We start from the raw sequence: 27,995 nt of genomic DNA, 5'->3' as shown, positions 1-27,995 counted from the left end.
CAACCACTCAGGTCACTCCAGAACAAGTACAAATATGACTCTGTCATTGTCCATGTTGGTGTGAATGACCTGAGACATACCTCCCTGGACTACATGAAAAGAGACATGGAAGAGCTCTCTGATCATGTAGCCCAGGCCGGTATGACCCTGACCCTGAGTGACATCCTGCCCTCACCAAGAATGATGCCACAGTATAAAGATAAAATGATCAATTTCAACAATTGGCTAAGTTTCTGGTGTCATTCAAAGGGGATCCAATATCTGTCCACCTGAGATCACATACTTGACAAGCCACATTGATTCGCTGTCACCCTTAGGCTTTCGAATACCGGCCAAGGCTCTTGCCACCCTCAAAGTGCCTTTTTAAGCAAGGCTCAAAAGACAAACCCACCACCATAAATAGCACAAGTAACCAAAAACTGAGGGTAATGCTACTCAATGCCAGAAGTCTAAACCTCAAAATGCATCACTTGAGGCACTCCTCAGTATGGAGAACATCAACATCTGTGCAGTAACAGAAACCTGGTTTAAGGCTCCTGAGAGCACCCCAGCACTACTAGGCTATAACTCATACCATACCTTTCGGCCACAGAACCAGGACCGAAACACAAAAGGCAGGGGTGTATCCATATTCATCAAGGATGCCCACACCTCCAGGTTAGTGGCACAGCACAATGCATCAGAGATCATCCATGTGCAACTAACAACAGGAAAAACTGCAATCCAAATTGTAGCTTGCTACAGATCACCCACCATGACCCAGGACCCCCATTCCGCATTTCTGGAGACACTGGGAAATATGCAGGTCCTACCAAACACCCTAATACTGGGTGATTTCAATTACCCAAACATAAACTGGGAGAACTACTCAAGTACTAACTCTCTTGCCCGACGCTTCCTAGAATTTATACTCTTGAACACCCTGGATCAACTGATCAACACCCCCACCAGAGGAAACAACATATTGGACCTGGTCATCACCAACATGGGTGACCAGTGTTCCACACCGGAGGTCATCCCCTCGCTGGTTAGATCAGACCATAGACTAATCACTCTGGATATCCACATCCCGCCCCCACCCCCAGTCAAGGAAACCACCGTGAAAAACTTTTCAAAAGCAAACTTCATGTTACTTAAGACCGAGGTGGAAAGGTTCACACTCCCCCATGCTAAAGGACAATGCTGTCCAAGCTGCTGAAACCTTTACAAAGGCACTCTATAAGCATCTGCAGGAATGCATGGATCATGCTATCCCAAGTAAAACCAAGACTCACTCCTCCAAGAAAAGGAAACCAGTCTAGTGGACCCCTGCCATAAACAAGCTATACAACAGAAGGAAAAAACTAGTACAGAAAAGAGTAAAATCCCAAGAAGGAAAGACATCCCTGATCAGTATCAGCAAGAAACTATGATCCCTCATTAAATCATCCAAGGCTAGTTTCGAAAGAAAAATTGCCAGTGACTCCAAAGATAACCACAAAGCGTTCTTTAGCTATGTCAAGAACCTAAGTGGAAACTCTCAGATCTGCTCTGAGTTAGTGCAGAATGGCACAAAATACACTGAACCGACTGATATTGCCAACATTCTGGCAGACAGGTTTAGTGTAAACTTAACCCCCCTCTCAACCCCTAAAGGGCCCATAACCATACCAGAAGAATGTAGGGTCCCATCAATCACTGACACACAGGTTAAAACAGCCCTTTCCAAAGCCAAAAACACAGCTTCAATGGGACCAGACAGTGTCCTAGGCTGTGTCTTACAAGAGCTCCAAAATTAACTAACCCCTCACCTAAACACACTGTTCAAACTCAGCCTCTCTACAGGCTACGTACCCACAGAGTGGCGCACAGCAACAGTTATCCCACTCCACAAAGGTGGATCCACAATGGACCCTGGAAACTATTGCCCTATAAGCCTGACTAGCCTGGTCTGCAAGGCTATGGAGGGCATCATCATAGAACTCATTAACAGAGACATTGGGAACCTCTAATCCTTAGACCCTACCCACTTTGGCTTTGTTAAGGGCAGATGATGCCTCCTAAACTGGTGGATGTCTTTGAGACAGTTACCAAGGCATTAGACAAGGGAAAGGAGGTCCATACAGCCTACCTAGACCTCGTAAAAGGCTTTTGATACCATTTCCCATTCTAGTATTATAGACAAGCTCACCAGCTTGAACATAAACCTCTACGTCACGAGATGGGTTGCCAACTGGCTCATGGATAGAACCCACATGGTGAGAGTTGCAGGCTCTATGTCCGACTCTAAACCGGTTACAAGTGGCATCCCCCAGGGCTCAGTCCTAGGACCCCTCCTGTTCGGTATATACTTCTCAGAGGTACAGGCAAGCATAGGAGGGCTAAGGCTGACCAAGTTTGCAGGCAACTGCAAACTAGGGCCCATAATTGATTCTCCAGCTGATACAGACACCCTCCAGAAGGGTCTCACTGAGACGGATACCTGGTGTCAAAATCATGGCCTCAAGCTAAATGCCAAAAAGTGCATAGTCATCCCCTTTGGAAAAAGTAAAGTACCCGTGAACTACCACATTTTATTATATTTTTTTATTTATTTTATTTAACATTTGTTGACCGGGAAAGTCCGACTAGGTTCCACAGAGCCTGTTTTCAGCGGAGGTCCAGGGAGAAATGCTCCAGATGCACATAGGTGGTAGTCCCCTAAATACAGAAAATGTAATAAGGGATCTGGGGAACCAAGTAGATATTAATCTCTCCTTTGATAATCATATTGCCAAGGTGGTTAGAAAATCCTTCGATGTGACCCACCTAATCACAAAAGGGTTTGCATCTAGAATAAAAAAGGTTATTGTGCCTCTCTACTCATCACTTATTAGACCCATCATAGAATACAACGCCCCATTTGGGATGTACCTTACAAGACAACTGCAATAGCTGGAAAGACCACAAAAGTACCTCATCAAGAGGATTACTGGCCTCAAACAGATGCCCTATGCAGCCCGACTCAAGAAACTCCAGCTGTACTCGGTTGCACACCACTTACTCAGATGTGATCTCTGTCTGACATACAAGGCCATGTCCAACCCAGAATTGATGGACATGCTTCACCTAAAAAAAAAAAATCTCTGAGAACCACATGTTCTAGAGATATAAACCTCACCACAATGATAAATAGGACATGCTGGAGGGATAGATTCCTGTCCCAGATACTCCCCATGCTTTGGAACAGGATTTTAATATACATCAGGCAGAGCCCCTCACTAACACTCTTCAAGAGAAACCTTGACGGGTGGATGGGAAACAGAAAATGTACCCCAGGGATCACTGCAGTGGCTCTGCTGGACAGTGGCACAGGGAACTAATGGCTCTGCTGGACAGAGGTACAGGGAACTAATCAAAGGGAGTGGCAAAAGCCAACACATTCTGCCTAGGCTTATAAATGCCCTTGGGCAGATAGCCTAGTACTTACCTATGAACCTATGAACCGAAATCCCCACTGTAGTGCGATCTCAGAATTAAAATATATTAGTAGGGGGGTTGTGGGGGTGCAGCCCACCACAGGGTGGTGCAAGGGGGATTGCCTCCCTGCAAAAACGTGATTTGTCATATATGAGTCTGATTTACATCAGCTCCTATACAGCTATCATGTGATGGTTTCGGCCACAATGTCAAGTCAAATGGTCAATCATTTGGGTCAACATTGTGGCAGGTTGGAATGTGTGTTTTCGGGTTTACTATTCATTGTTTCAAACGGCAAATGTTTTGCTTTTGGAACAAACAATAGTAAACCTATATATATATATATATATATATATATATATATATATATATACATACACACACACATTTATATATATATATATATATATATATATATATATATATATATATTTAATGTATGTATGTAGTTATAAACTTTAAACAGAAAACTATAGGTAGCCTTCCAATGGAAACAGGACACGGGCACCAAAGTTTAGAGCTTTCATCCACTTTATTTCTGTGAACTTCTTCAGAAAAACTTTTAATACACCCTCCATAGTGACATAAATAGCATTCTCACAATCACATGACAAATTTAGTCCAATAACCTTATAAATATATTAATTCATGTTATGAAACCATATCACTTAAAAAAAATCTATATACACACATACCTTACATAAAAAGATAAATACAAAATTAGAAAATTAAAATAATAACAAAAAAGTAACAAGCATTTATTAAACACTTGTTACTTCAATTGTAAAAAAAATATTTCAAGCTAATGGTTTCATTCAAACCTGGTGCACGATCTGCAGCCAGGTAAATCTGCCAAAATGACTCCTTACATTCAGGCAAAGTTTTACAATCCCCTGAAAAGAAATAATTCTTGACACTATCAATAACAAAAAAATGAAAATGTCTTAAAATCTGTGCATGCTGTGCCAAGTCCTGCTAATGAATTAGTAAAATCTTTCTTTTTGATGGCTAACTGATGTTCGTATATCCTACGTTTTAAACATATAATGGTCTTTCCAATGTAAAAACTTGGACAAGATAGACAAGTCGCAACATATACCACAAATTCACTACTACATGTAAAGTAATGTTTGGCCCAAAGAGTTCTATTAATGTGACTGAATTTAACAGAGGAAGAGTTACTAACAAATCTACATTGTTTGCATTTCCTACAAGGGAAGGTTCCCTTAATCAGCAAACCATCTCCATTATCATCTTTGTCTTGTTTAAATCCCATCTCAAACATACCTTTGATGTTAATGACTTTCTTGTAAGTGAATCTAGGACACATCCCTATAGATGTAATCAAATCTCTATTGACTAACAAAACCTTCCAATTTTTAATGATGATGTTTGTTATAAGCCACATTTCATTGACTATGGGTAAAGGAAAGGCACAAAAATAATTCTTATCATTGGACATGTCAACTACACTACTCACATTTATATCCAAGCCATGTGTATTAGCTTGCAAAATAGGACAGGCTACCCCATACCTCAATGTAAGAACCTCCAGTTCTATTTTCCTGAGCCATTTGTCATCATAACCTCTGTATTCAAACAGAGACCTCAAAAAACTTAAATCATCTAAAAATATCTTGTCATCTGATGTCAAACGGCTCAACCTAATGATCTGCCCTTTGATAACCCCTTTCTTCATATGAGGTGGATGTAAACTATCTCTGTGTAAATATTGGTTAGCAAAAATTGTTTTTCTATAAATGCTGCTTGTGAACTTATTGCATTGAAAATTGTATGTCCAATGTATATCCAAAAAAATTAATAAACTCTCCAGAGCCACTAACACTAAACTCAAGAAAGTTAGTGGTTTCATTTAAGTAAAAAACAAATTCAACAAATTCCTCATACTCTCCCTGCCATAAAATAAACAGGTCATCTATGGAACGCTGGTATAAAATGATTTTATTTACTGCAGGATGTGTAGTCAGAAATTTAGATTCCCAATTTGCCATGACTAAATTTGCAAACACTGGGGCGACCCTTGCCCCCATTGCCACACCTGATGTTTGTTTGTACAGTTGTTTATTAAACTTAAAAAATTATCTAACACGAGATCCATAAGAGAACAAATAGTATTAATCTTTGTGTCCTCAAAACTTGTATTATGTATTAAATATACTCTCAAGTATTCAATACCTACTTCTTGAATGATACTAGTATATAATGGTCTAACATCTAATGAGGCAAAATAAAAATGTCCAGCTGGAACTACTAACTTACTCAAAATTTCAAGTAAGTGCCAAGAGTCACGCAAATAGTATCTGGATGTCTGTACCACAGCATTTAAAATATGGTCAAGCCAAATAGAAATTGTCTCAGTATTAGATTTGCTGACAGATATGATAGGTCTAAAAGGTGGATTAGTGCAGCTATTCTGAACTTTAGGAATGTGAAAAAGTACAGCCATTTTAGAATGATCAACCTGCAAATAACTGTAACAGTCATTATCTATCTCACCTTGACAGAACATATCAAATAAAATTGCATCCAATCGTAAATAACTTTTCCTGATGTCAGAAATCTCCACCCTGTTTTAGGCGGTGTCCTGCTGCAACATGTTTTCAACAGACAATCAAATATCAATAGTGTTCATCATCACTATCTTACCACCTTTATCTGCCCTCATGACTCTGAATTCTCTGTTCTTATTTAGGGATAACAACGTTTGATGCTCTTCATCACTTAAATTGGAAATCTTATGTTCAGTTCTAATCTTCCTAAAATCTGACTCATCCTGAAATACCTGTAATGTATTCTGTAAGAAAGGATTGAAAATACTTTTTTTTTTTTTTTTTGGGGGGGGGGGGTTGATGAAAAGTCTACATCTTTCACAACATCATGCATAATGTAATTCAAATTTAGTTTTCTTAAAAATAACCTGAAATCAATGATAACCTTACCTACATTCATTGAACAGCTGGGAATGAATGAAAAACCTGTTTTCAAAACTGAAACTGCATGTTCAGAAAGTATTATATTTGACAAATTTAAAATTTCAAGTCCAAAGTCCACAACAGCTTGAGAGACTACCACCTCCTCCTGTTCTTCCCCCTCTCTTTGCCTTTGTTTTGGGTCGAATTTGTCTATTCGGGTGTCCATTTGTTGCCCATCTTGTCCATTAAAAAAGGACCAGAGTTATGTGTAGAATTAACGGTCTCGGAAGTGGAAGCAACCATTGCATAACTAGTGTTCGCCACAGTACTATTGTTCTTCATATCCTGGTCAGTGTTATCTATATCTGTGTTGTTGACACCATTACTTTTATTGTCCATAACATAATTCTTGTTATTAATTACAACAGTATCACCTATATTTATACCAGAACTATCTTTATTAACTTCCCTGATGTTCTCCACAATATTTGGATTATCAGATGCCACAGTCCTTTCTCGTAGAACATAAGCTGTGTGATTATTATACGCTAAGATATCTCTTCTCAGCTTAGACTGTTTTCTCGCTGTAATTGAGGCACTCTACCTATCAGCCTTTGCCCCTATTCTACAGTACAATTGATGGAAGTTAGAGAAACAAGAATAACCCTTTATGCGTGCATCCAAATCTCACATAACTTCCCTCACTTTACACAGTTCTTTATTGTAGTGTGTAACAAGTATATTGATGCCCATTTCTTTATATAAATTAACTAAGTCATTGTATAAATTGTCACCAAATGACATACAGTTGGGAAACTTTGCTGTCCGCAACCCCTGAGGAACGCATTTGCATTTAATGCATTCCTCCAGATAGTGAATCTCAATGTCTAGGTACAAACAAGTGACAAAACAGCATCTAGTGTATTATGGGAAACCCATTTACCATAAGGTCATGCAGTTTGTTAAACCAGGTCAACAAAATGGTGTACAGCTGATAATGACAGTCATGTGAAGGCACAGATGGAGAGAACCCCAGCTTTTCTGTGTTTTGGAAGAGAGGATGCTCAGGGTAATGTGATAAACTCTCTTATCTAACATAGGGTGAGAGCTTAATAATTGCTACAGACACACTAAGGAGGCTAAGAGTTCTGAGATTTAGAGCAGACTAGATGGACCAGGGCATCTTTCTGTGATAATTGTCCATTTTTTTCTAACAGGGACACAATGCTAATCCAATACACTGATGCAGTGAAATTCTTAATGGTGGTTATATTATATTATGTTTTCTATATCTTTTCAGAATCAAGCACTTTGGGAAATACAGTCAGATGGTTCTGGTGAATTCCACAGCAGCTGACACAGGAGAGTACAGTTGTTTGCTGAAGCAATGCGATGGGGCTGTCTGCCGTAATGAGGAAGGCTCTATTAAGACATTTGTCTTCTTTACAGGTTCACCATCTTTAATTATTCACTTCTGCATTTTTGACTGTTTCTATGCCTCATGAAATGTGTTGTACATAATTGACTTAAAAAAAGAAGTAGCAATTGCTGTCAGAGTGTGACTGTCAGACTCAAAGATCTTCCTACAGAAAGCAATAACCAATGTTTAGTTCATTGCTTGTCTATTCTCACTATCCACTCAGAGACTTAGCATGACACGCATTGCCCCTTTTTCCGATATTGCACTCTGCTGGATATGTCTCAGCCATTAAATTCTTTTGTCTTTTGAATATCAAATGGTTACCCTTCATAGCTGCACCCAGGCATTTATGTAATGCCCTTAATCATCACTTTAATACATACAATGTACTGAGCTCAACTCTTTATCTCTGCAAATAGCCTTTAATGACTGAGTTTTCTTTAATGTTTTCTTTTTTGCCCAGATTGCCTACTGGACATCTGTCAGGCTGCCATTACTCTAACTATTCATTCTCTAATAAGAAGGCCAGTTTTGACACAGCTATATGTTCAGGCAGCCAACTAGGTATATCTTTTTTTTGATAAACACCAACTTTGCATGCCTATAGATGCTGATATGATTGGCATGCAAAAGGCCTTAGTGAGTGGATGTCACTGCTTTCATGAGTAATGTCACCCCTTACTAGAGCCTGGTTCCCTCTCTTTCAAATAAAACATCCACATGGTCACCTTCTCCACTGGGTAGTTTAGTGTATACTTCAGAGATGCATGCTCACACTTTCCCAAAGATAGGTAAGTCATCACTCCTTGCCCTCTCCTCTGCCCCCCTTCATCAACTTTTCCAGTGCTAGGCTATTAATCAGGGCTTTACTCATCTGTGTCAGACAGATTCCTTTTAATTACCAAAATTTGTCACAGTCAACCTTAATTTTGCAAACTTGACTATGATAACTTGAAATACTGAAATATTTTACATTCCAACCACCCTCCGACCTCCACCCCTCATTACTTTCAGTTCGTTTTTATTTTCTCTGTAGAGAACTGTTTGTTGTTAAAAAAATCATGACTGGCATAACAAGATGCTGTATCTTTTCTGGTTACTTAAACTTAATAACCACACAGGTAGAACACAGTTGGGTAAGGTACCACAACAGCAGATTTTTCAGGAGGATGCCCTTAGAATAGTAAAATAAAATGGGCTTTCTCTTATAGACATCAGCCTTCAACCATCATTTAGTTTGTTTTATTTTTCCAGGAAATACTTACTACACATGAGTTAACCCCTGTCTCGTTTACTACTCTTGTTGTCATCTGGAGTATAACCTACATAAAACATAATTCAATACACACTTAATTTCTTCTAGTGCAAAATTAATGTTTGTAGTTCTACTTTAATGCAATAATCTCGTAAATGCTACTTTGAGAATAAAAAAAAAAATAAGATTAAAAGATTAATATTTTTAATCTTTTTATTGAAATAGCTAAATGATGTTTCATGCCGACATTTTCTTCATCAGTCATCACTCAAAAATACTGTGCTTACATTTTTACTCATATAATAAATAACAGCATAAAGAATTTGTTCCCCCTTCCCACATTATACATACCAACCCATCACACCTCTACAAACTCCCTCTATATTCTTCTTTACCAGTTCCATAGTTATTCAGAAACGTTATCATGGCCATCTAAATTTAAATACTCCTACTGGATTTTTAACAGCTCTCATATTATTTGTACTGTCAGTTTCAGAGCTATTTCTAACTTACACCAAAACACTATGAAATGCAGTCCAACCCATATATCATGGCCAAGCAGATCTAACATTCCCTCACGCCATATACTTTTAACTTATATGTCATTGTCACTCACAGTCTGCAACTTTTGTCCAGTTTTTCAATATTCTTCTGTAAAACGTACTTATTTCCCCACATCTTATCACATACTTCCACTGTGTGCATCCTCCTCCCTCACCACCAACACTTGGCCATCACTAACACACCTTCTCTCCTAAACTTGGAGATTTTTACAAGCTATGCAATGTCCTTAGCTCACGTCACATACTACCACTACCTGTTTAAGCTTTTCACTCACAAACCAAAGGTTTCACATGCTCTTCACCTCCTCTCACCTGTAAACCTTTGCTATCTGCCCAATTCACTTTTCTCCCCATATTCTAACAAACCATACTCATTATGTCTTTCCCTGTCCTTATCCGTTCTTGCCATCAGATGTCCCTGTCTTCTGTTCCATCAGCAATTTCTCACAGTCTCATTTCTCATTCTCTCATTTTACTCCAAATTTCTTCCACCTTCAATTGCTGTAACTTAAGTAACTCAGCTTCCTCAAGCCTATATTTTCCCTTTAAACTCTCAAACTTCTTAGCTCAGTTGTCACCCTTTCCCTGAAATTACTGCATTGTCTTACACCCTCACAGTGGACTCCATGCTCTTGCTGACCTTAAAGCGGAGGAAGTTATATCTTGTTGAGCTCAGTGTTGGCTCCATGATTATTTCTTACTGGATTAGTAGCCCACAGAAAGAAAGAAAGATGAACGGCATAATGACAAATACTCTTTGCCCTTTTAAATAATTTCCGATGCAATTTATAACTATACACCAACAATTTCCCTAAAAACATTTTTTTAGGGAAATTTTTCCCATCTTCAAATTAGTTTAACTGTGAAGTTGGTATATATAACTTCAGGGGTGTAGGGGGTTTGCACCCTGGAAAAAAAAACAGGAAGAAAGAAAGAAAGAGTTTTTGCCCTTTTGGTTTTCATTTTCATTCTTTTGAAATGCAAACTTTCAGGAAGGTGGTGTTTCAGGGTAGAACCCAAATCTGGTCATGTCATTTTTAAATGTGTTTGTAACCATCTGCAAACTCACTTAAAAGAACATCTTCTCATCCAAAGGAACATAACAAATGTTTCATATTTTCAAATGAAACTGACAGGATGATTAAGTATTGGTACAATAAAAACTAATTATGCAACAGTTTCAAGCATGAGGTTTTACATTAAGCAGCATAAAAGTGCAAAAAAGTTACTATTTGTTGAACATGGCTTTTATAGTTCTTCAGTTACATCTGCTTCTCCATATACAAGCATGCAATTATCTGAGCAGTAAAACAGTGAAAAAGTTCCCCAGTGGGTAGGTATGTATTAAAACATTTTTAGAGGATACCCTTCAATTGGAACAGCAAGGGCGGCCACGGTGGTGCAGCGGTTAGCGTTGCCGCCTCACAGCAAGAGGTTCTCCGGTTCGATTCTCAGCTGGGGTGCCTTCTATGTGGAGTCTGCATGTCCCCCCTGTGGTCGCGTGGGTTTCCTCCGGGTGCTCCGGTTTCCTCCCACATCCTAAAGACATGTAGTAGGTAGATTGGACACTCTAAATTGGCCCTAGGTGTGAGTGTGTGTGTGTGCCTTCTGTGGAAGATTAGGTGCCGGGCTGGCAACTCGACACTGTAAAACTCCACTGCCAATCATGAGCAGACAGATGATCCGCTGTGGCAACCCCTAACCGGGAAAAAAGCCAAAAGAAGAAGACCCTTCAATTGGAACAGCACTGTATCAGTCTATTTTGCATTTTACTAACTTTGTCTCTATTCTTTCTGCTACATTGTTGGAAATCCAGGTGCACAGGCATCCTTTTAGCAAAATACAAACTACAGAAAGTAAAGTGGAATAGGTCTACATTTTTCAGATTGGTGATTTTATGGCTAATCACACATTTTGAGACCTTGTTCCATTGGTTTTTATCTATGAAGTCTGTGACAGACATGTAATATTTTTAAACCACTGTCTATATTAAAAAACTGATATAACTATCATGTGATAGAAGCATGTAAAGCAGATTCAGTAATACAATGCTGTGTAATCTTTGGCATATATCCAGGACATTTTGTATCTCAAATGTTGTACTCTTTTTGGAATATCTGCTACTTCTAGTATGCTAAAATAGCTAAAAATATGGCATCCCAGAACAGGGTGGTATTAAACTGCTAAATAATTCCAGAAGAAGGGACTCCCTAGAATTTCAAAATGAGTAAAGTAAGCATATTTGTTTATTTAGCTAATTTAGTTAGTTAGTTAGTTATTTAGTTATTTGTGCATTTGTTTATTCTTTTATTTATGTATTTATTTATTTATGTAACAGGGAAGATGGTTCAAAACTTCATACCAGGGTACTTCAAATGCCTGATGAATTACTGAAATAAAATAAAATGGACACTTTTTATTATTTTGCCCATCCAAAAAAATCATAGCATGGTGTCTAATTATTGTGCAGTTGTTGTTGTGTCTTTCGGCTTTTGAGTTAGGGGTTGCCACAGCGGAACTCCGGTCTGCTAATGATTGGCAGTTGATTGTTATGTGCCGAGTTGCCAGACCTGACTCACAACCTTCAATGAAGGTACACCCATTCACGGCAGTTGATTGTTATGTGCCGAGTTGCCAGCCCTGACTCACAACCTTCAATGAAGGTATGCCCATTCACGTATGTCTCCTCGCAGAAGACGCTCTAGCTGAGAATCGAACCGGACAGCGTCTTACTGTAAGACGACAGCACTACCGCAGCACCACCACCGTGGATCGTCTAATTATTGTGCAGTATAGTTCAAATATATGCAAGAGGGTAAACATTTGAACAGATAACTAAGCAAATATTGCAAGGCTAGAGAAATAGGATAAAATGTAGCAACTAAATTCCAAAAGGAAAAAAAAAGCATCTGTGAATGCCAAATTTTAGCCTGCAGTGGACTCATACTTAAACATTAATGGTTAAAGATATGTGATCATAATAACGTTTAAAGGTTAGCTAAAACGTAGACTGTATAATAAATATAAGTTAAGCATTCAGTATAAAACATTAACATGCATTTCAGTTAGTGGAATAAAACAAATTAATGCAAAAGGTACAAATATCTATGATTCAGATTCACCTCCCCCATCAGGTCTGCAGAAATATGAAACACTTGGCTTTACTCAGTAGTTCCTGCTCTGTTAATATTGTTATTATTATTATTATTATTACTATTATTATTATTATTAATCATTTTAATTTTCCATGAATACTTTAGTTGTCTTCTTGATTCATGCAGTATTTAAAACAGAAAGGAACTGTAATCTCCACTTTCTCTCATTACTTTTCACACAGTTCAATTTAAACTCTGCTGGCTATTTTCTCTCTTCATAGCTTCATATGTGTTTACTAGACTAATGACCACATGGGCTTTTTTAAGCCTAGCCATACATCCCAAATCTCTGACCTGTTCTGGTACCATTGATAAGTGTAAGCAGGGACTTGGGAGAGGAAATATTTGCAAAAAGGGGCCTGGGAGATGAGCCATTTACAGGTTGCTTGTGTCCATTAGAGACATAGGTGCCAAACCAGGGATGACTTTCTTGTTCCCCATCCAAGTGTCCAAGTTACACTTAGGTTCATAGGTTCATAGGTGTGTACTAGGCTAATGGCCCTGGGGCTTTTACAAGCCTAGCCCATAGGATTGCCCTGACATCATGCCACCCTACCTTAGTTCCCAGTGCCTCTGTTGAGTAAAGCCACTGGGGTGAATTTTCTATTTCCCATCCACTCATCAAGATTTCTGTTGAAGAGAGCCAGTGAGATGCTCTTCTTGACATGCATGGGAAGTCTATTCCATAGCATGGGCAGTTTCTGGGTTATACACCTGTCCCTCCAGCATGTTCTGTTGATTGTGATATTGAGGTTGAGGTCTCTGGAGCATGTGGTGCAGAGGGGTTTGGATTTCTTTAGATGTAGCATTTCTAACAGAGCTGGGACAGACATGGCACTGTAAGTCAAGCAGAGATCGCCTTTAAGTAGGTGATATGAGACAAAGACTAGTTGGAGTTTTTTAGTCTATCCATATAGGACAAATGTTTAAGGCCTAGGATCCTCTTTGTGAGGTAATTTTGTGGCCTTTCCAGTTGTTGCGGGTGTTTAGTGAGGTACATGCCAAATGGGGCATTGTACTCAATGACTGGCCCAATGAGGGAAGAGTAGAGGGAGACAATGACCTCTTTCTTCCTGGATGCAAAACCCTTAGTAATGAGCTGTGTCACACAGAAGGACTTTCTGACCACAGTGGCAAAGTGGTGGTCAAAAGAGAGGTTGCTGTCAACCTGTGTTCCCAGATCTCTTATATTGCCTTCTGTGTTCAGTGGACTACCATTGATGTGGTAATTCATGGGAACTGTGTTTTTCCCAAAGGGGATGACGACACATTTTTTGGCATTGAGCTTAAGGCCATGGTTCTGACACCAGTCATTGGTCTCAGTGAGGCCTTTCTGTAGGATGTCAACATCACTAGGGGAGTTAATAATAGCTCCCAACTTGCAATCGTCTGTGAACCTTGTCAGCCAGAGTCCCTTCGTGTTGGTCTGGACTTCAGAGAAGTAGATACCAAACAGGGAGGACCCATGACCGAACCCTGTGGGACTCCACTCATGAGTGGTTGGCAGTCTGACTTGGAGTCATCTATTTTCATACTGAGGGTTCTACCTGTGAGTCAATTTGCAACCCACCTAGTAATATAGGGGTTTATGCCAAGCTTAGTGAGTTTTTCTATGATTCCTGAGTGGGGAATGGTATCAAAGGCCTTGGCCAGATCAATGTAAGCTGAATGAACCACCTTGGCTTCATCCATAGCTCTGGTGACTGACTCAAAGAAGTTGACCAAGTTGAGCAGGCATGATCTACCCTTCACAAAACCAAACTGTGTGGAATCCAGAGTTTGGAGATTCCCTATATCCTTGTTTATTAGGTCCATGATGATGCATTCCATAGCTTTGCATATCAGACTCGTCAGGCTAAAGGGGCGATAGTTCCCAGGGTCTGTAGTCACTCCTCCTTTGTGGAGAGGGTTGACTGTAGCAGTGTGCCATTCAGTAGGGACAAAGCCTGAGGTGAGGCTGTGATTGAACAGGGCACACAGGTGAGGTGCCAGTTCACTCTGTAGTTCATGTAGAACACAGCCAGGGATATTGTCAGGTCCCAAAGAAGCTGTATTCTTGGCTTTGGACAGTGCTGTTTTAACCTGTGCAGCAGTAATACTGGGTGCCTGGCAATCTCCTGGTATTGTGACTGGTCCCTTGCGGGAGGGGTAAAGTTGGCACTGAATCTGTCAGCCAGTATATTGGCAATATCTGTTGGCTCACTATAGGAGGTACCATTGTGCAGTAGCTCAGAGAAAATCTGGGTATTGCCGTGGAGATTCTTTACATAACTATAGAAGGCTTTGTGGTTCTCTTTACTATCTGCTGCAATTCTGTTTTCATAGCTAGCTTTAGAGGATTTGATGAGGGATCCCAACTTTTTGTTGAGGCTGATAAGAGAGTTTTTTCAGTCTTGGGACATCACCTTATTCTGCATCAGTTTCCTCCTTCTGTTGTAGAGTTTGTTTATGGCAGGAGACCACCATATAGGCTTCCTTTTTTTGCAGGAGAGCATCTTGGTTCTGTTGGGTATGGAGAGATCCATGCATTTGTGTATGTGTTCGTACAGTGCATTGGTGTATGATTCGGTGGTCATGCAACTGATCTCCATTTGCATGGGTGCCATGAAGTTAGCTGCCTCTGTTTTTAGGAGCCCAAAGTTAGTTTTGGAGAAGTTTTTCATGGTGGTTGGGTTAGGGTGGAACTCTGCTGCACATAGATGGGGAGTCTGTTCCAGACGCGGAGTAGTCTCTGGGATATGTACCTGTCTCTCCAGCAAATATCTTTGCTTTTAATGGTTGCAGTTCTGCCTCCCACAAATGTATAAATGTTTCATCTCCTGCAGATTTCTGAAAAGCATATCAGTTACAGATAATTTTAGTACCAAGTTTACTTAACATATGTCTTAAACTGTAAAATTATGTTGAACATTTCATCAGTAATTACTAATTGTTTTGCACCCTTCCATCTTCTTTATCAGTAATAAAGTCATGCTGGATTCTCTCGAATATTTCTGGACCTTTAGCTGCACTATTCAGGGTTCCATTTTTAAATGGGAAAATGAAGTGATATTATAGTGTGTGTGTGCGTGTGTGTGTGTGTATTTGTATTGGGATCCGTGCATACAAGATAGAGTAGGTGATTACAAGTGGAGAAAACACAAAAACTTTTAGATCATTGTTTCAACTTTCATGATATTATTGCATTGTATCCTCTGAACTGGGTTTGACTGATTTTTACTCTATTGTGGACTATTTAACTGTAACTGTTGCTAGCATTAGTGGTGCACATAATACTTTTAACTTGACTACTATCAAAAAGCTTAGCAGAGCATTTGGTTGGATGTTCAGGCCATTGGTGCTATTTTTGCTTCTTGACCTGCTGTTCTGTACCTGTTCCGCCCAGTAATTTGTCAGTGATTGAATGGGGTGTTTTGCATTTGTCTGAGACTGGATATTTAAAATGCTAATACCTAACTTACTTAGATTATCCTAACACTGGGTTTGGATTACTTTGGAGATATGTACTGATGGTAATGTGAGTGATTATAAAATCTAGAGTTATGGATTTGTTTGTAGCTGCCAGCTGTAGGAGTTTAGGATGGACTTTTAATTGTTATTCGTGTTCTACGAGTTACTTTATGGCTTGGACAGACTGCCAGGTTTAGAACAATGTACATTTGAGGAAAATTTGTCTTTGAATATTGAAAGTAGTTGATAGAATGAAACCTCAGGGACAGTTTAATTGCTGACATTTGGTAAAGTGTCTGCTTTACTTGTTTGCAGCCATATGCTGTATCATCTCTGTGGAGTTACTCTGCATTTAATCACTGCATCCAACTGTTATTCATTAATTGGCTTTCTTGTTTAACATCTCTGGTTTTATGATTATATACTACCTGCAAATTTTATTTTAATCAAGTGTTTTAAAATTCAAATGCAGTTATCATGGAGACTTCTCACCACTTCTTGCTCGAACCAAGATCCCCTTTTATCTTCCTAAGCTGCTAGGTGCCATTCAGTTTGGCAATTGGTGAGAACGGGAACAAGAAAAGAAAAAAAATGTGAAAAATTGACAGAATATACTTCAGTAAACATTGTTTAAGGATGTTGGAGCCAATCACTAACGACCATCAAGGTACTGTAACACTGGGCAAAAATAACCACCAAAGTAGAAGAATTGTTCCAGAAGATAGAATAGAAGGAGCAAACATCCCATTGGGTTCAGAAATGTGTTGAACAGCAGCTAAACTAGAAAAACATCAAATCACAGAAACCCCTTGCAAGAAAAGTAGAAAGAGATCAGAGAAAGCAGCAGTTCATACACCTCCTGCAGAAGAAAATACAGGTAATGAGTAAATAGAAGAAGAGTACAGTGAGGGGGAGATCTTAGTAAGTCAAACACAAGAGGAGTATCTGCAATAATTTATCAAATCTTTGTCAGATACTAGCAGAAGCAGGCTGTTTGATTTGGTTCTAGAGAAAGGTCTTAGCACTACCCATACGACAACCAACTCCCATTTCAATCAGCATCCAATAATGGATCTGGGAACCCAGAACATAGTACAAATGACAGGGACAACAAGCAAAAAGAGGTTAGAAGAGCATATTACCCTAATATTATTATTATTTCCCATGAATACTTTAGTTAACCCCTTTAATCAAAAGGTCCAGACGTTAAAATCCCAGGAACTCATTTAATTTCCTACATCCCCAAAACTATCAAAGAAAAACAATTATCAAAGGAGAATATATATTGATGTATTTGACTTAATGGATGCAGATAGTATTCAGAGATTACTAGAGATGGAAAAATCAGTTGCAAAACACTTAGCAGCACTCATTGCTTTAGGCAAGGCAGCCAATACAAAACAGGCCATGTAGTCTTGGGACAATTGCTCATAGGGTTTTTACTGTATGCAGCAGTACTCATAGAAAAAGACTATAAATTGGCATTACCTCTTATTTTTTAGTTAATAACAGTTAGGGAAGCTTACCATGCACAGAGGAGTGTAGCTTATGACCAAAGGTTGAGCTGTTAACCAAGACATGAGATGAGACCAAAGACACACAGATACTTGGTTGAGTGCCAATGTTAGAAATAACCACTCTGAGTCAGTCAGGTGCAGCCAGGGATTTCAAGACATTAAGACATGTTAGGCATTTGACAGTGACCGATGCTTATGATCTGTGTGCTGCTTCATCCATTTATGTTCATTCACAAAAAGAAAAATCCGTGGTATCCCTCAAAGTCACAGAAAACCCAGTATGCAACCTATACTGGGTCAAAAACAAAACAAGAAGAAACTTTGCAGTGTGGAGGGTGTGAAGTTTACTCCTTGAACTATGTTACTCACCTGTGCAATATATTTTATTGAAACACACAAACAATAGATCCTAGTTGATTTTAATGAAAAGCATTACAGACATTCATTAATTTATATATAATCAGGTTATTTGGAGCAAGGGACTGGTTACAGAGGGTAGTTCTGTTAGTAAATAAAGCTGGTTTGTCTTGTGTATGGAGTAGGCAGGTTAGGGATTTAGCTAGCAACTTTGAGTTACTAGTATGATGGTGGGAGTTTAAGTATGATGTGATAGTAAGGCTTATTATTATTATAAAGGTTAGGGGCAGCATTGTGTCCAGAGAAACAGATGAAGTATATCAGGGATCTTTGGTAGTATCTTTACAGGTGAGAGTATGAATATTGGTATTGATATTCTTTACATATGGTGAGTTTGGCATGCGGAGACTGATTGGGTGGGGAGTTTAGCCTGAAGAAATTGAAGACTATGTGAATTTTGTAAGCGAGGGGGGTGGGAGTGCCTGTAGATAATATTGTAGGTAGTATAGAGGATAAGCTTTAGTTGGATGAGAGTGAAAACGGGAGTGGCCTGGGTGGGAGTGCCTGTAGATAATATTGTAGGTAGTATAGAGGATAAGCTATATTTGGATGAGAGTGAAAACGGGAGTGGCCTGTTAGAAATGAGCTTTGTGTGAAAGTGAGGCTTAAGAGGAGTGGTTAGTTAGGTATAATGGTCAGGAGCCTGGGGGTAGGTGGGAATAGGGTAGGGTAGGGGAGCGGAGTGAGCCCGACTGTAGCAAGGTTGACTGGAGCGGACTGGCCCAGGCAAAGTGGAGACAATTTGAGAAAAACAATCAAAAAGCAGGTAAGTTTGTTGAAGTGAACTGCCAGGAGAGACATACTGGAGGAGTGATAAGGAATAGACTGAGAGAACAGTGATAAATGTTGGATGAAAGGAGAAGAATGAAAGGAAGGTATAGACAATTGAGAAGAGCATTACAAGGGATGTGAGAGTTTGCAGCAGACCCTACTAGAGAGAAAATTTTTAACTATGGCTGAAATTAAGAGAAAGTCTGTAGAATTATGGAGGAAAGACTGTCAGATAGTGAGTAGCAGAAATGACCAGAAAGGCATATTAAGACTTGAGCTAACAGACTGGATAGCTGACGAGTAAGTGGGACTGGATGGGGCAGTGGTAGTGTCCAAGTGACCATCGTATTTAATGAACAGTTATTTTAAAACATAATAATGTGATACAGTTTATGCATACATTAGTTCTATAACCCTAAATATCCAGGTATTAGGTAGAGGCATCTGGTAGGAAGCAAGAGTTGGTTTCCTTCTGTAGTATACTTCTCTGACTTGGATGTTATTATAATTTTTCTGGGCCTCTGTATGGATGGCAGTCATGGAGGAGGTCATGACTGAGTATACTGCCTAGGGGAGAAAAGGGAAGAAGAGGAAAAAGGTTAAACAGGACAGTTAAATAGACAGCTGGAGTAGCAAGAAGGTAGTTGGACAGTGGGAGAGCTCAGTGTTAAAGAGGGGTGGTAGACGTAGGAGAGGATAGTGAGGTAGGTGAGAGTGGAGATCACAGAGAAAGAGAGAGAGAATTGATACAAACTAGCAAAAGTGGTGCAGTAATCAACAATTTAATATTTGCACACTAACAGCTGAAAGTAGTTAGATAATTGGTAAAAGCACAGATATCGGTAGGTAATAACAGTTTAGGCAAGAAGTTCTTAGGTATGCACTGAATGTTAATCTTCCTACCCTCAGAGCAGTTAGCAATTGTTGACAGGCAAACAGGCAATGAAAACCCAATAACAGTTCAGATATGAATGAGAGGAAAAAAACATAGATACTGCTTAAATTCTATAGCACAACAGTTAATTTGTTATCAACAATGCCTAGGAGAAAACATTGTGTTAGACCCAGATATTAGATGACCATTATGTGTGAAGTGCCATCAAGTGATGCAACTCTGCTATACTTCTATTAGTTCTCTCTATAATCACCAGTGGGGAACAGATACAAAACGCAAAAAAGAAAATGGGCAGCATATGCTGTGAACTGTGCTCTGTATTAATTAGATCAGATGGCAGAGTAGATAGACTGTTTTTAATTCAGTCAATCCTGAAGAGGCTATGACCAAGTGCGTGGAGAGGTACGGCTTCCAAGCAAGCACCAAATGCTGGTAATCAACCATTAGGTTACTTAAAAATTACTGGGATTAAAAGAAGTTGTAACAACAATTGAAATGAAGAGGTCAAATTATGTAGAAAGACAGTGAGAAGTATCTAGTAGTAACTTATAAACTAAAACACTTTTAACAAAGATCCTTTTGTACCAAATAAATACTTCCATCAGGTTTGTGTGTAAAAAACATATCATAATATTAATGAACATGTGTATAAATCTACAAGTGAACACTTAAGTAGGCTGAAAACCATAGCTATAATAGCTAAGGTGGAAATATAGTGAAAAATGTTAAAAATAAAACATTAAGGCCCCAGGGATCTGTTCAAGTGTGGCATCTAACTAAGAAAGCATTTAGTTTGAATAACTAAAAGTATCAGAAAACAGCACCAATGTCAGTTATTTTCATTGTAAAATATTTATAATGTTTGATATTCCTTTATAACAATATTAGCATGTATAATATTAGCGTTTAATGTCAGCATTAATCAGTCCCATATCAGACATTCAGTAGTCTTTTAAACAGTGGGACAGTTTTCTGAGTTTTATTATGCTTTTCATGGAGTAATAATAATTAAGTCCAGGTTGTCTAAAAGAGTTCACTTTCAGCTGCCACATTAGTTCATGTTTTTCCTAAAAGATTAGGGATGTCTCCTTCCAGTTCCATAAGGTCCACATGATCAATAATTTGAAATTTAAAGCCAGTGTGTCTTTTGTGAAGCTGCAGGTGCTGAACCACTGCATTATTCGTGCACTTAGCTCTAATTTCAGAAAGATGGCCAGAAATCCTTCTTTTAAGTCTGTTGAGCATTTTCCCCTCATAAAATGTTTCACAGTCATTGCAGCTTCCTCTGTAAACCACCTGCAATGAGTTATAGTCACCTCCTGCATTAGTTTTAATCACCTTCTTTAAATAAAGGCAGAAAAACATGTCTCCCTCCTGTATGTGCTGACAAACAACACAGTTGGCTCCACACTTATTGGTGCATGTATCCAATGGTCTGGGCCTACCTTCAATCTGGCTCCTGATATTTCTGGCTCTCCTATTCACAAAATAAGGAGCTTCTCCAAGGATGTCCATTAGATATGAACTATTAGTAATTATGGCCCAATTCTCTCTCTAATAATATTAATGATGCTGTAACAGTCAACAGTAAAAGTCAAGATACAACTGATTTTAGATTTGTTGTCTATAGATTTCTTTAAAACCCTCTTATAAGGATTGTTAAGTGCTGGTGAATTTGTACTTTTTAGTTCAATTTTAGATTCCAGAATGTTTCTTAACATATTGCTTTCATATCCCCTAACCAAAAATCATTTTCAAGATCATTTAGGTTCTTAACAAAGGGTTCCATTTTCATGGTGATCCTAGTCAACCTGTAGCCCTGAGACTTAACAACATTATCTTTTGTCCTGGTGGGATGGAGACTCTTATTATGTAGCAGGAGATTTACTCTGGTAGGTTTTCTGTAAAGATCTATGTCCATTTTACCTTGGTCCAAGTCTTTAGTGATCTGCATATCTAAGAAGACTGCTGAGGTGAGGCTGTGGGAAGAAGTGAGATGCAGGAAGTTGGCAGTTTGATTCAGATAGTTGATAACATTTTCTAATTTTTCCTTTCCACACAATAAAGATGTCATCAATAAAGTGCAGATATACTGTGATATGTTGCATGTATTCTATGTTGTTAAAAACATAATCCTCTTCCCACTTGCCTAGGGCTATGTTGGCTAGGCTAGGAGCCATAGCTGCCCCCATGCTATACCAGTCTTTTGTTTATAGTACTTTTCATTAAATGTAAAAATTGTAACTAAGTACCATATCAAAAAGTTTACCTGTTTTTTCATGTTGTGATGGTGTGCCATTGTTGTTTTTCCTCTACGAATCAATCAGTGTTTCAATACAATAATTATAAGGAATTACAGAATATAATGATTCAACATCTATTGTTAATTAAATGCCATCAGCATCAATTGTAACATTTTTTATTTTCCTTAAATAATCGTTGACTGTTTTATGTGTGAAATGTTCTTCTCAGCCAGAGGTTGTAACAAAAAATCCAGGTGGATGGCAGCAGCTTTGGTCAGGGATTCCCTGCTTGCAACCATTGGCCTGTAAGGAGAGTTTTCTCTATTTTTATGTGGCTTAGTGATTCCAAAGACTTTAGGAAAAAGGGGGAAGGTGTCTGTAGATAGTCAAACAAGTAATCTGTTAACAAACCATCATCATAAAGTGCAGTCGAGGCTGTGCACCAGTTGTTGTATGACCTGCACCATGTTTAATATTTAAGTTAATGCATTTCCAGTTTAGCAACAAATTGAGTATATGCACATGATGGTCAATTTTCTTAAAGATTAATGTTTTGAAATCCTCATTTATTTATCTTACATTGAAAATTATTGCAAAATACACATGTGCTGTGCAAAATTAAGCAACTGCTGTTGATAGTCAAGTCATGCTGTTAAGAAACAGTAGTAATCAAAGAAGGGCACCAAAGAAATAGAACTGTATGTCTGAAGTAGTGCTGCATCAATCAGCTTAACAGATTTACTGCTGTCTGTACTAGTGGAAAGCAACAGGCCTGTCATGCTAATTACAGAGGAATCGCCCTACTACTAAAGCTTCAAAACTTTAGTGCTCCATGTATCTTTGTGGCATCATATAATTCTTTTGATTGATTAGTTAGTGACCTTATTTGAATGAATTTACTTTTTTTATCTCTGCTTGTCACATAGACAAAAAAGTGTTCTGCAGTTGGTAGGTGTATTCTATTGAACTTTTTTTTTTTTTGCTGTTTTTTGCTATGCTATAAATAGAGTGTTTTAGTGCTGTGCTGGCCTAACTGTATTGTCATGGCAACATGCACTGCAAAGATGCAGGTGACTTGACCTACAGATTTACTATATCTCTACCTGCTCCCAGACAGGATACAGCCAGATTTTATTTAGTGGGGTTCTTTAGTGTGTGCATAGCTGCTCATACCTGCCCAAAAATACACATTGTGCATGCTGATCTTTGTATAGAAAACTATTATCGTTCAACTGCCCTTTGCTGCTCACAATTGCCTGTAACTGCCACAGCTAATCATAAAACAGACCTAAGTACTCATAGCTGCCTGTAGCTGTCTAATCATCTCTCAAGATTGCCCTATACAGGATCCATTATTATTTTTATTGGCAGTTCTTGACCCTTTCAATAATTTCAGGCAGTACTTGTAATCTAATCCCTCCTGCCATTATTAACAATTCTTGTACTAAATGAACTAACCAATAGTATTACTGGCAGTACTAAAACCACTTGACTGTTAACAATTGACCAAAATGGAAATCAAACCACCTTATATTCCTTCCATTGCCAGCTTCATAGCACTAAGTTTTCTCAGGTAGTGTAGGAACTGCCACATGTTCAGAGATAACAAACTCCTTCTTGATGCTCATAACTGAGTATGCGAGAGGTGCACATATTTAACTAAACTGAAGGCATCCCACTTGCCTGTTAATTTGATCTGAGAACATTCATAGTGGCACCTATAACACAAGTCATTCATACCAAACTATCTTATGCTGAGGCTGTAAAGAAAACACTCCCAAAGTCTCCTAGAATGAAAATGCCCAGGCTTCAGCAAAAAAAAACAAAGGCATAGCATAGTTGTTACACATAGCTGGGGATCCCTGGTCTATTGACAATAAACCTTTTACTATTTACAATTACACAACTCAATTAGAAATGCTCTAGTCATTGAGGACTCTAAAGTCAGACACACCGATTCCACACTGACAAGGCAAAATAATTGCAGTGATATAGTTAGCTATCTTCTAGTGCCCTGATTCATGACATCACAAAGACTCCTTAATCCTTCTCACTATATGACTACAGCCTTGTAGTAGCCTATGTGAGTGTCAACGTGAGTGCAAATAATTTGAGGCACTCAGCCCTTAGGGATATTTAGTGAAACACGTTGGCTCCCATCACGTATGTGACAAATAAAGGCAAGACACTGATTCTGAGTGGAATCTTGCCTTTACCAAGAATGATGCAGCCATATAGAGAAAAAAATAATAATAAACTTTAACAATTGGCTAAGTAGTTCCTGTCATTCTAGAGGGATGCAGTATGTGTCAGTATGGGATGAAGTGGCTGACAACCTAGCTTACCTTGTCATATATCTACAACAACTGGAAAGGCCACAGAAATACCTCACAAAGAGTATTACCAGCCTCAAACAGATACCCTATGCAGACTGTCTCAAAAAACTCCGGCTTTACTCCATCGCATATCGCCTACTCAGAGGCAATCTCTGCCTAACATACAAAGCTATGTCAAACCCAGAGCTGTTGGACATAGTTCACTTAAAGAAATTCCAATCCCTCTGAGCTACAGCTCTGGGGACCTAAACGTTGTCACCACAATAAACAGAACATGCTGGAGGGATAGATTCCTGTCACAGAGACTTCCCATACTCTGGAACAAAGTATCTATCTATAGCAAACAAAGCTCCTCATTAGCACTCTTCAAGAAAAATCTTGATGATTGGATGGGAGATAGGAAATCCCCCTGGGGATCACTTGTGTGGCTCTGCTTGACAGGGGCACAGGAAAATAATTTTCTTGGGTGGTGAAAGCCAGGGTACCTTTTTGGCTAGGCTTATATAGGCCATAGGGCCAATAGCCTAGTACCTGCCTATGAACCTATGAACCGTTATAGCCTGTATCTCTCATTGTAATGTAACTTGCCTTGTTATATATAGCCTGCACCTCTTATTACAAAGGTTTCTCCATACTGGGTAAAACACTTGTTATCCCCCATAATTCTTTGTTTAGGCAGACTCAAGCTAAACAACATTCCAAACTATCTGACAATAATGCAAAAAAACAACTCAAGTTCAAATCAAATTCAAATCCAGATTATATAAAGGTTGTCCTACTCAATGCCAAAAGTTTCCTACACCTTAAACACGTCAATGACTGTGTAATAACTGTGACTGTAAAGATAACTATCTACCTGTTGGGCATCTATAATACATGCAAACCCTAAGGAAATTGCAGTGACACATTTATACTTGTCAATGACAATATCATGTCTAGACAAATAACCAGGAAGTCACAGAAAGTCACAAATCGAACTCACTGAGTGCCAAAATAACCTGAAACAGAGCCAGATCATGGTCAAATTAGGTCCTAGGCAGGGTAATATACCAGCCTCCCCCCCCCAACAGCTATTTCACTGACCCCTTACTCTCCCTCCTCCTAATTACCATAAATGCTGTTCAAAACTCTGTTTGCATACTGTTTTCTTCTTTACTATTGAAATGATTACAGAGATGTAGATTTAAAACTTTTCATGTATTTATCATTTGTTGACCATGTTAGTCCCTCTACAGTGGCAGCCTTGTTTCAAGGAAAATCCCAGATGGTGTTTTTACTGCTAGGAGAAATTAGGCCAGGGCACTGGGGAACTTCACCAACACTTTTTGAAAGGTGCCATGAGATCATTTACATCTACCAGCTCAGGCAGATGGGGCTTCAGTTAATGCCTTATTCAAAGGATGACTCATTCAGTAGTGTAGCATCCCCCCATACTGCACAACAATGCCAGCAATCCATCTACTTGATGTGGGAATAGAATCCACAGCCTTCTGCACTAAAGGCAAGCAATGCCACCTTTTGCACCACTTAGACTGCTTTCAAAGTTTATGACACAAACACTGATGTCCATTTGGTAAACAAAACTAAACAGCTGCACATTACAAATAGACTTAGCACGAGCAACAGTAAACTTCTCTTCCCTTGAAGCTCACATTCATTGAAAATACATTGGCAAATCACAATAATTAAAAATGCATTGAAAATGTACCTGGCCAGTGTCAGATTAAGAATATCTTGGTCCCTGGGTTCTTTTCAAACCATGGGTCCCTTACATACATTTATATGATCGTGCATAATGCATGTGTTCTTTGATTCACATTTCTGATTATTTTAAATTTATTTTTTGTTTAATATAGCAACATTTATTACAGGACATTTTAAATTTGTAGTTTTGAACATTTTTCCAGTAAGCAATGAAACTAAAGTAAGTTTGTTTGTGACTTTCGGCTTTTCCCGGTTAGGGGTCGCCACAGCGGAACTCCGGTCCACTAATAATTGGTACTGTATTTTTACATACCGGGTTACCAGCCCTGACACACAACCTTCAATGAAGGCACGCCCCATTCACGCATGCCTCCACACAGAAGACGCTCTAGCTGAGAATTGAACGGGACAACGTCTTGCTATGAGGCGACAATGCTACCACAGCACCACCAATGAAACTAAAGTAAGTGTGAACCAATAATGGCAAAAGTATCAATTTCAGAACATTTCAATCATAAAAAGCCACTGAAAATGTTGTCATTATAATTCACAAATATCTGTACTCAATAATTACGGTCACTAAATCATCAGAGTACACATCACATGTCTGACTTTTATAAAAAAGTGGCCACAGTAAAGTATTCCGATTTGCTTTACACAAATGCACACTAGTCCTGCAAAACAAACTAAAGACTTTTTGACTTTATCAGCTCAGCAAGGTCAGTCATTCTATCTACAAGCATTTTCCCCATCCTTCTCAGATATCTGTGTCAACCATTAAAAATAATAATGACCAAAGGCACATATTTCAAATTTGTTTCACACAAGCACACAGTAGCCAAAATATTCCTCCTTAATTCACACACACACACACACACACACACACACACACACACACACACACACACACACACACACACACAGTAGTCCTGCGAAGCCAGGTTAAAGACTGTTTAAAGGTGACAAGATAAGATCTTAAAGTACTTTCGTCCACAAAAAAAAAAAAAACACATGTGAAACTTGGCAGACTCTGTAGACATGAAGTTTATATGGACAGGCCCACCAAAAAGACACTTTCCAACAGTCTCCTGCTCCCATCCCTCCTGTATGGGCCCCCCATTTTCACCAACCTCCACCTGTTTCTTAAAAATAAACTCCAGTCATGCTATCATAAAACTGCCATATTTGCAACTGGCATACCTTACCAATAACACCACTGCCAAGCCCTTAAGGGATTAAACTGGTTTGAATTCCAGCACTACCTTGATTCCACCCAAATTACTCTAGCTCACAAAATAATTTACAAACCAAACAGCTGCCCTGCCCTACAGAACATCCTACATGCATATTCCCCATCCCATAACCTGCGATCTGCTAATAAACAAATTTTAATAACTATCAAACCTAACAAAAAAGCAGATCAGAATCTTTACTCCTATGCCGTTGCTAGGAAATAGAATGCTCTTCCCCCAGAAATCACCCTCCTAGAATCATTGAAAGCATTCAAAATATCTTTGAAGAAATACTTACTCAGCAATCAGATCTGTTCTTGTGCCCAGAACTATAGGCCACCATAAATTATCATGCATGTTTCTTTTTATTTCATTCTATGGCCCCTATCTTTTGTTTTCTCTGTCTTCTCACCACTAATTATTACACTTCCTCTCCTTTTTCTCTTCATTCTTTCAGCCACTAAGCTAATATAACTCTTTTTTCCACACCTCATTTTCATTTTTACCTTGTTCTTACCTCTCACATCTTATACCTAAATGCCTTACATCCCTCACTTTTCTTCTCCACTACTACCTCCCTACTCCTTCTCTCTAACTTTTATAATCTCAACTGTTACCTATCTTGCAATAAAAATGGTGTGCTGGTGATATTGCCATAACATTTCC

At 38.8% G+C, this 27,995-nt stretch overlaps 1 protein-coding gene across 1 annotated transcript in view; it reads left to right on the top strand.

The window, feature by feature from the left end:
- LOC122805328 (platelet-derived growth factor receptor-like protein) overlaps positions 1–27,995 on the top strand; it is a 208,052-nt gene that overhangs the window by 135,897 nt on the left and 44,160 nt on the right. Inside the window, exon 3 of the mRNA XM_044075415.1 lies at positions 7,672–7,820. Coding sequence (XP_043931350.1) covers positions 7,672–7,820 — 149 coding nt within the window. The remainder of the gene's footprint in view (positions 1–7,671; positions 7,821–27,995) is intronic.

This window comes from Protopterus annectens, chromosome 6.part1 (genome assembly GCF_019279795.1).
Source record: "Protopterus annectens isolate FY-2018-M chromosome 6.part1, PAN1.0, whole genome shotgun sequence".
Taxonomy (NCBI): Eukaryota; Metazoa; Chordata; order Ceratodontiformes; family Protopteridae; genus Protopterus; species Protopterus annectens.
The sequence above is the reverse complement of the archived record's forward strand: the minus strand, read 5'-3'. Positions and strand labels throughout refer to the sequence as shown.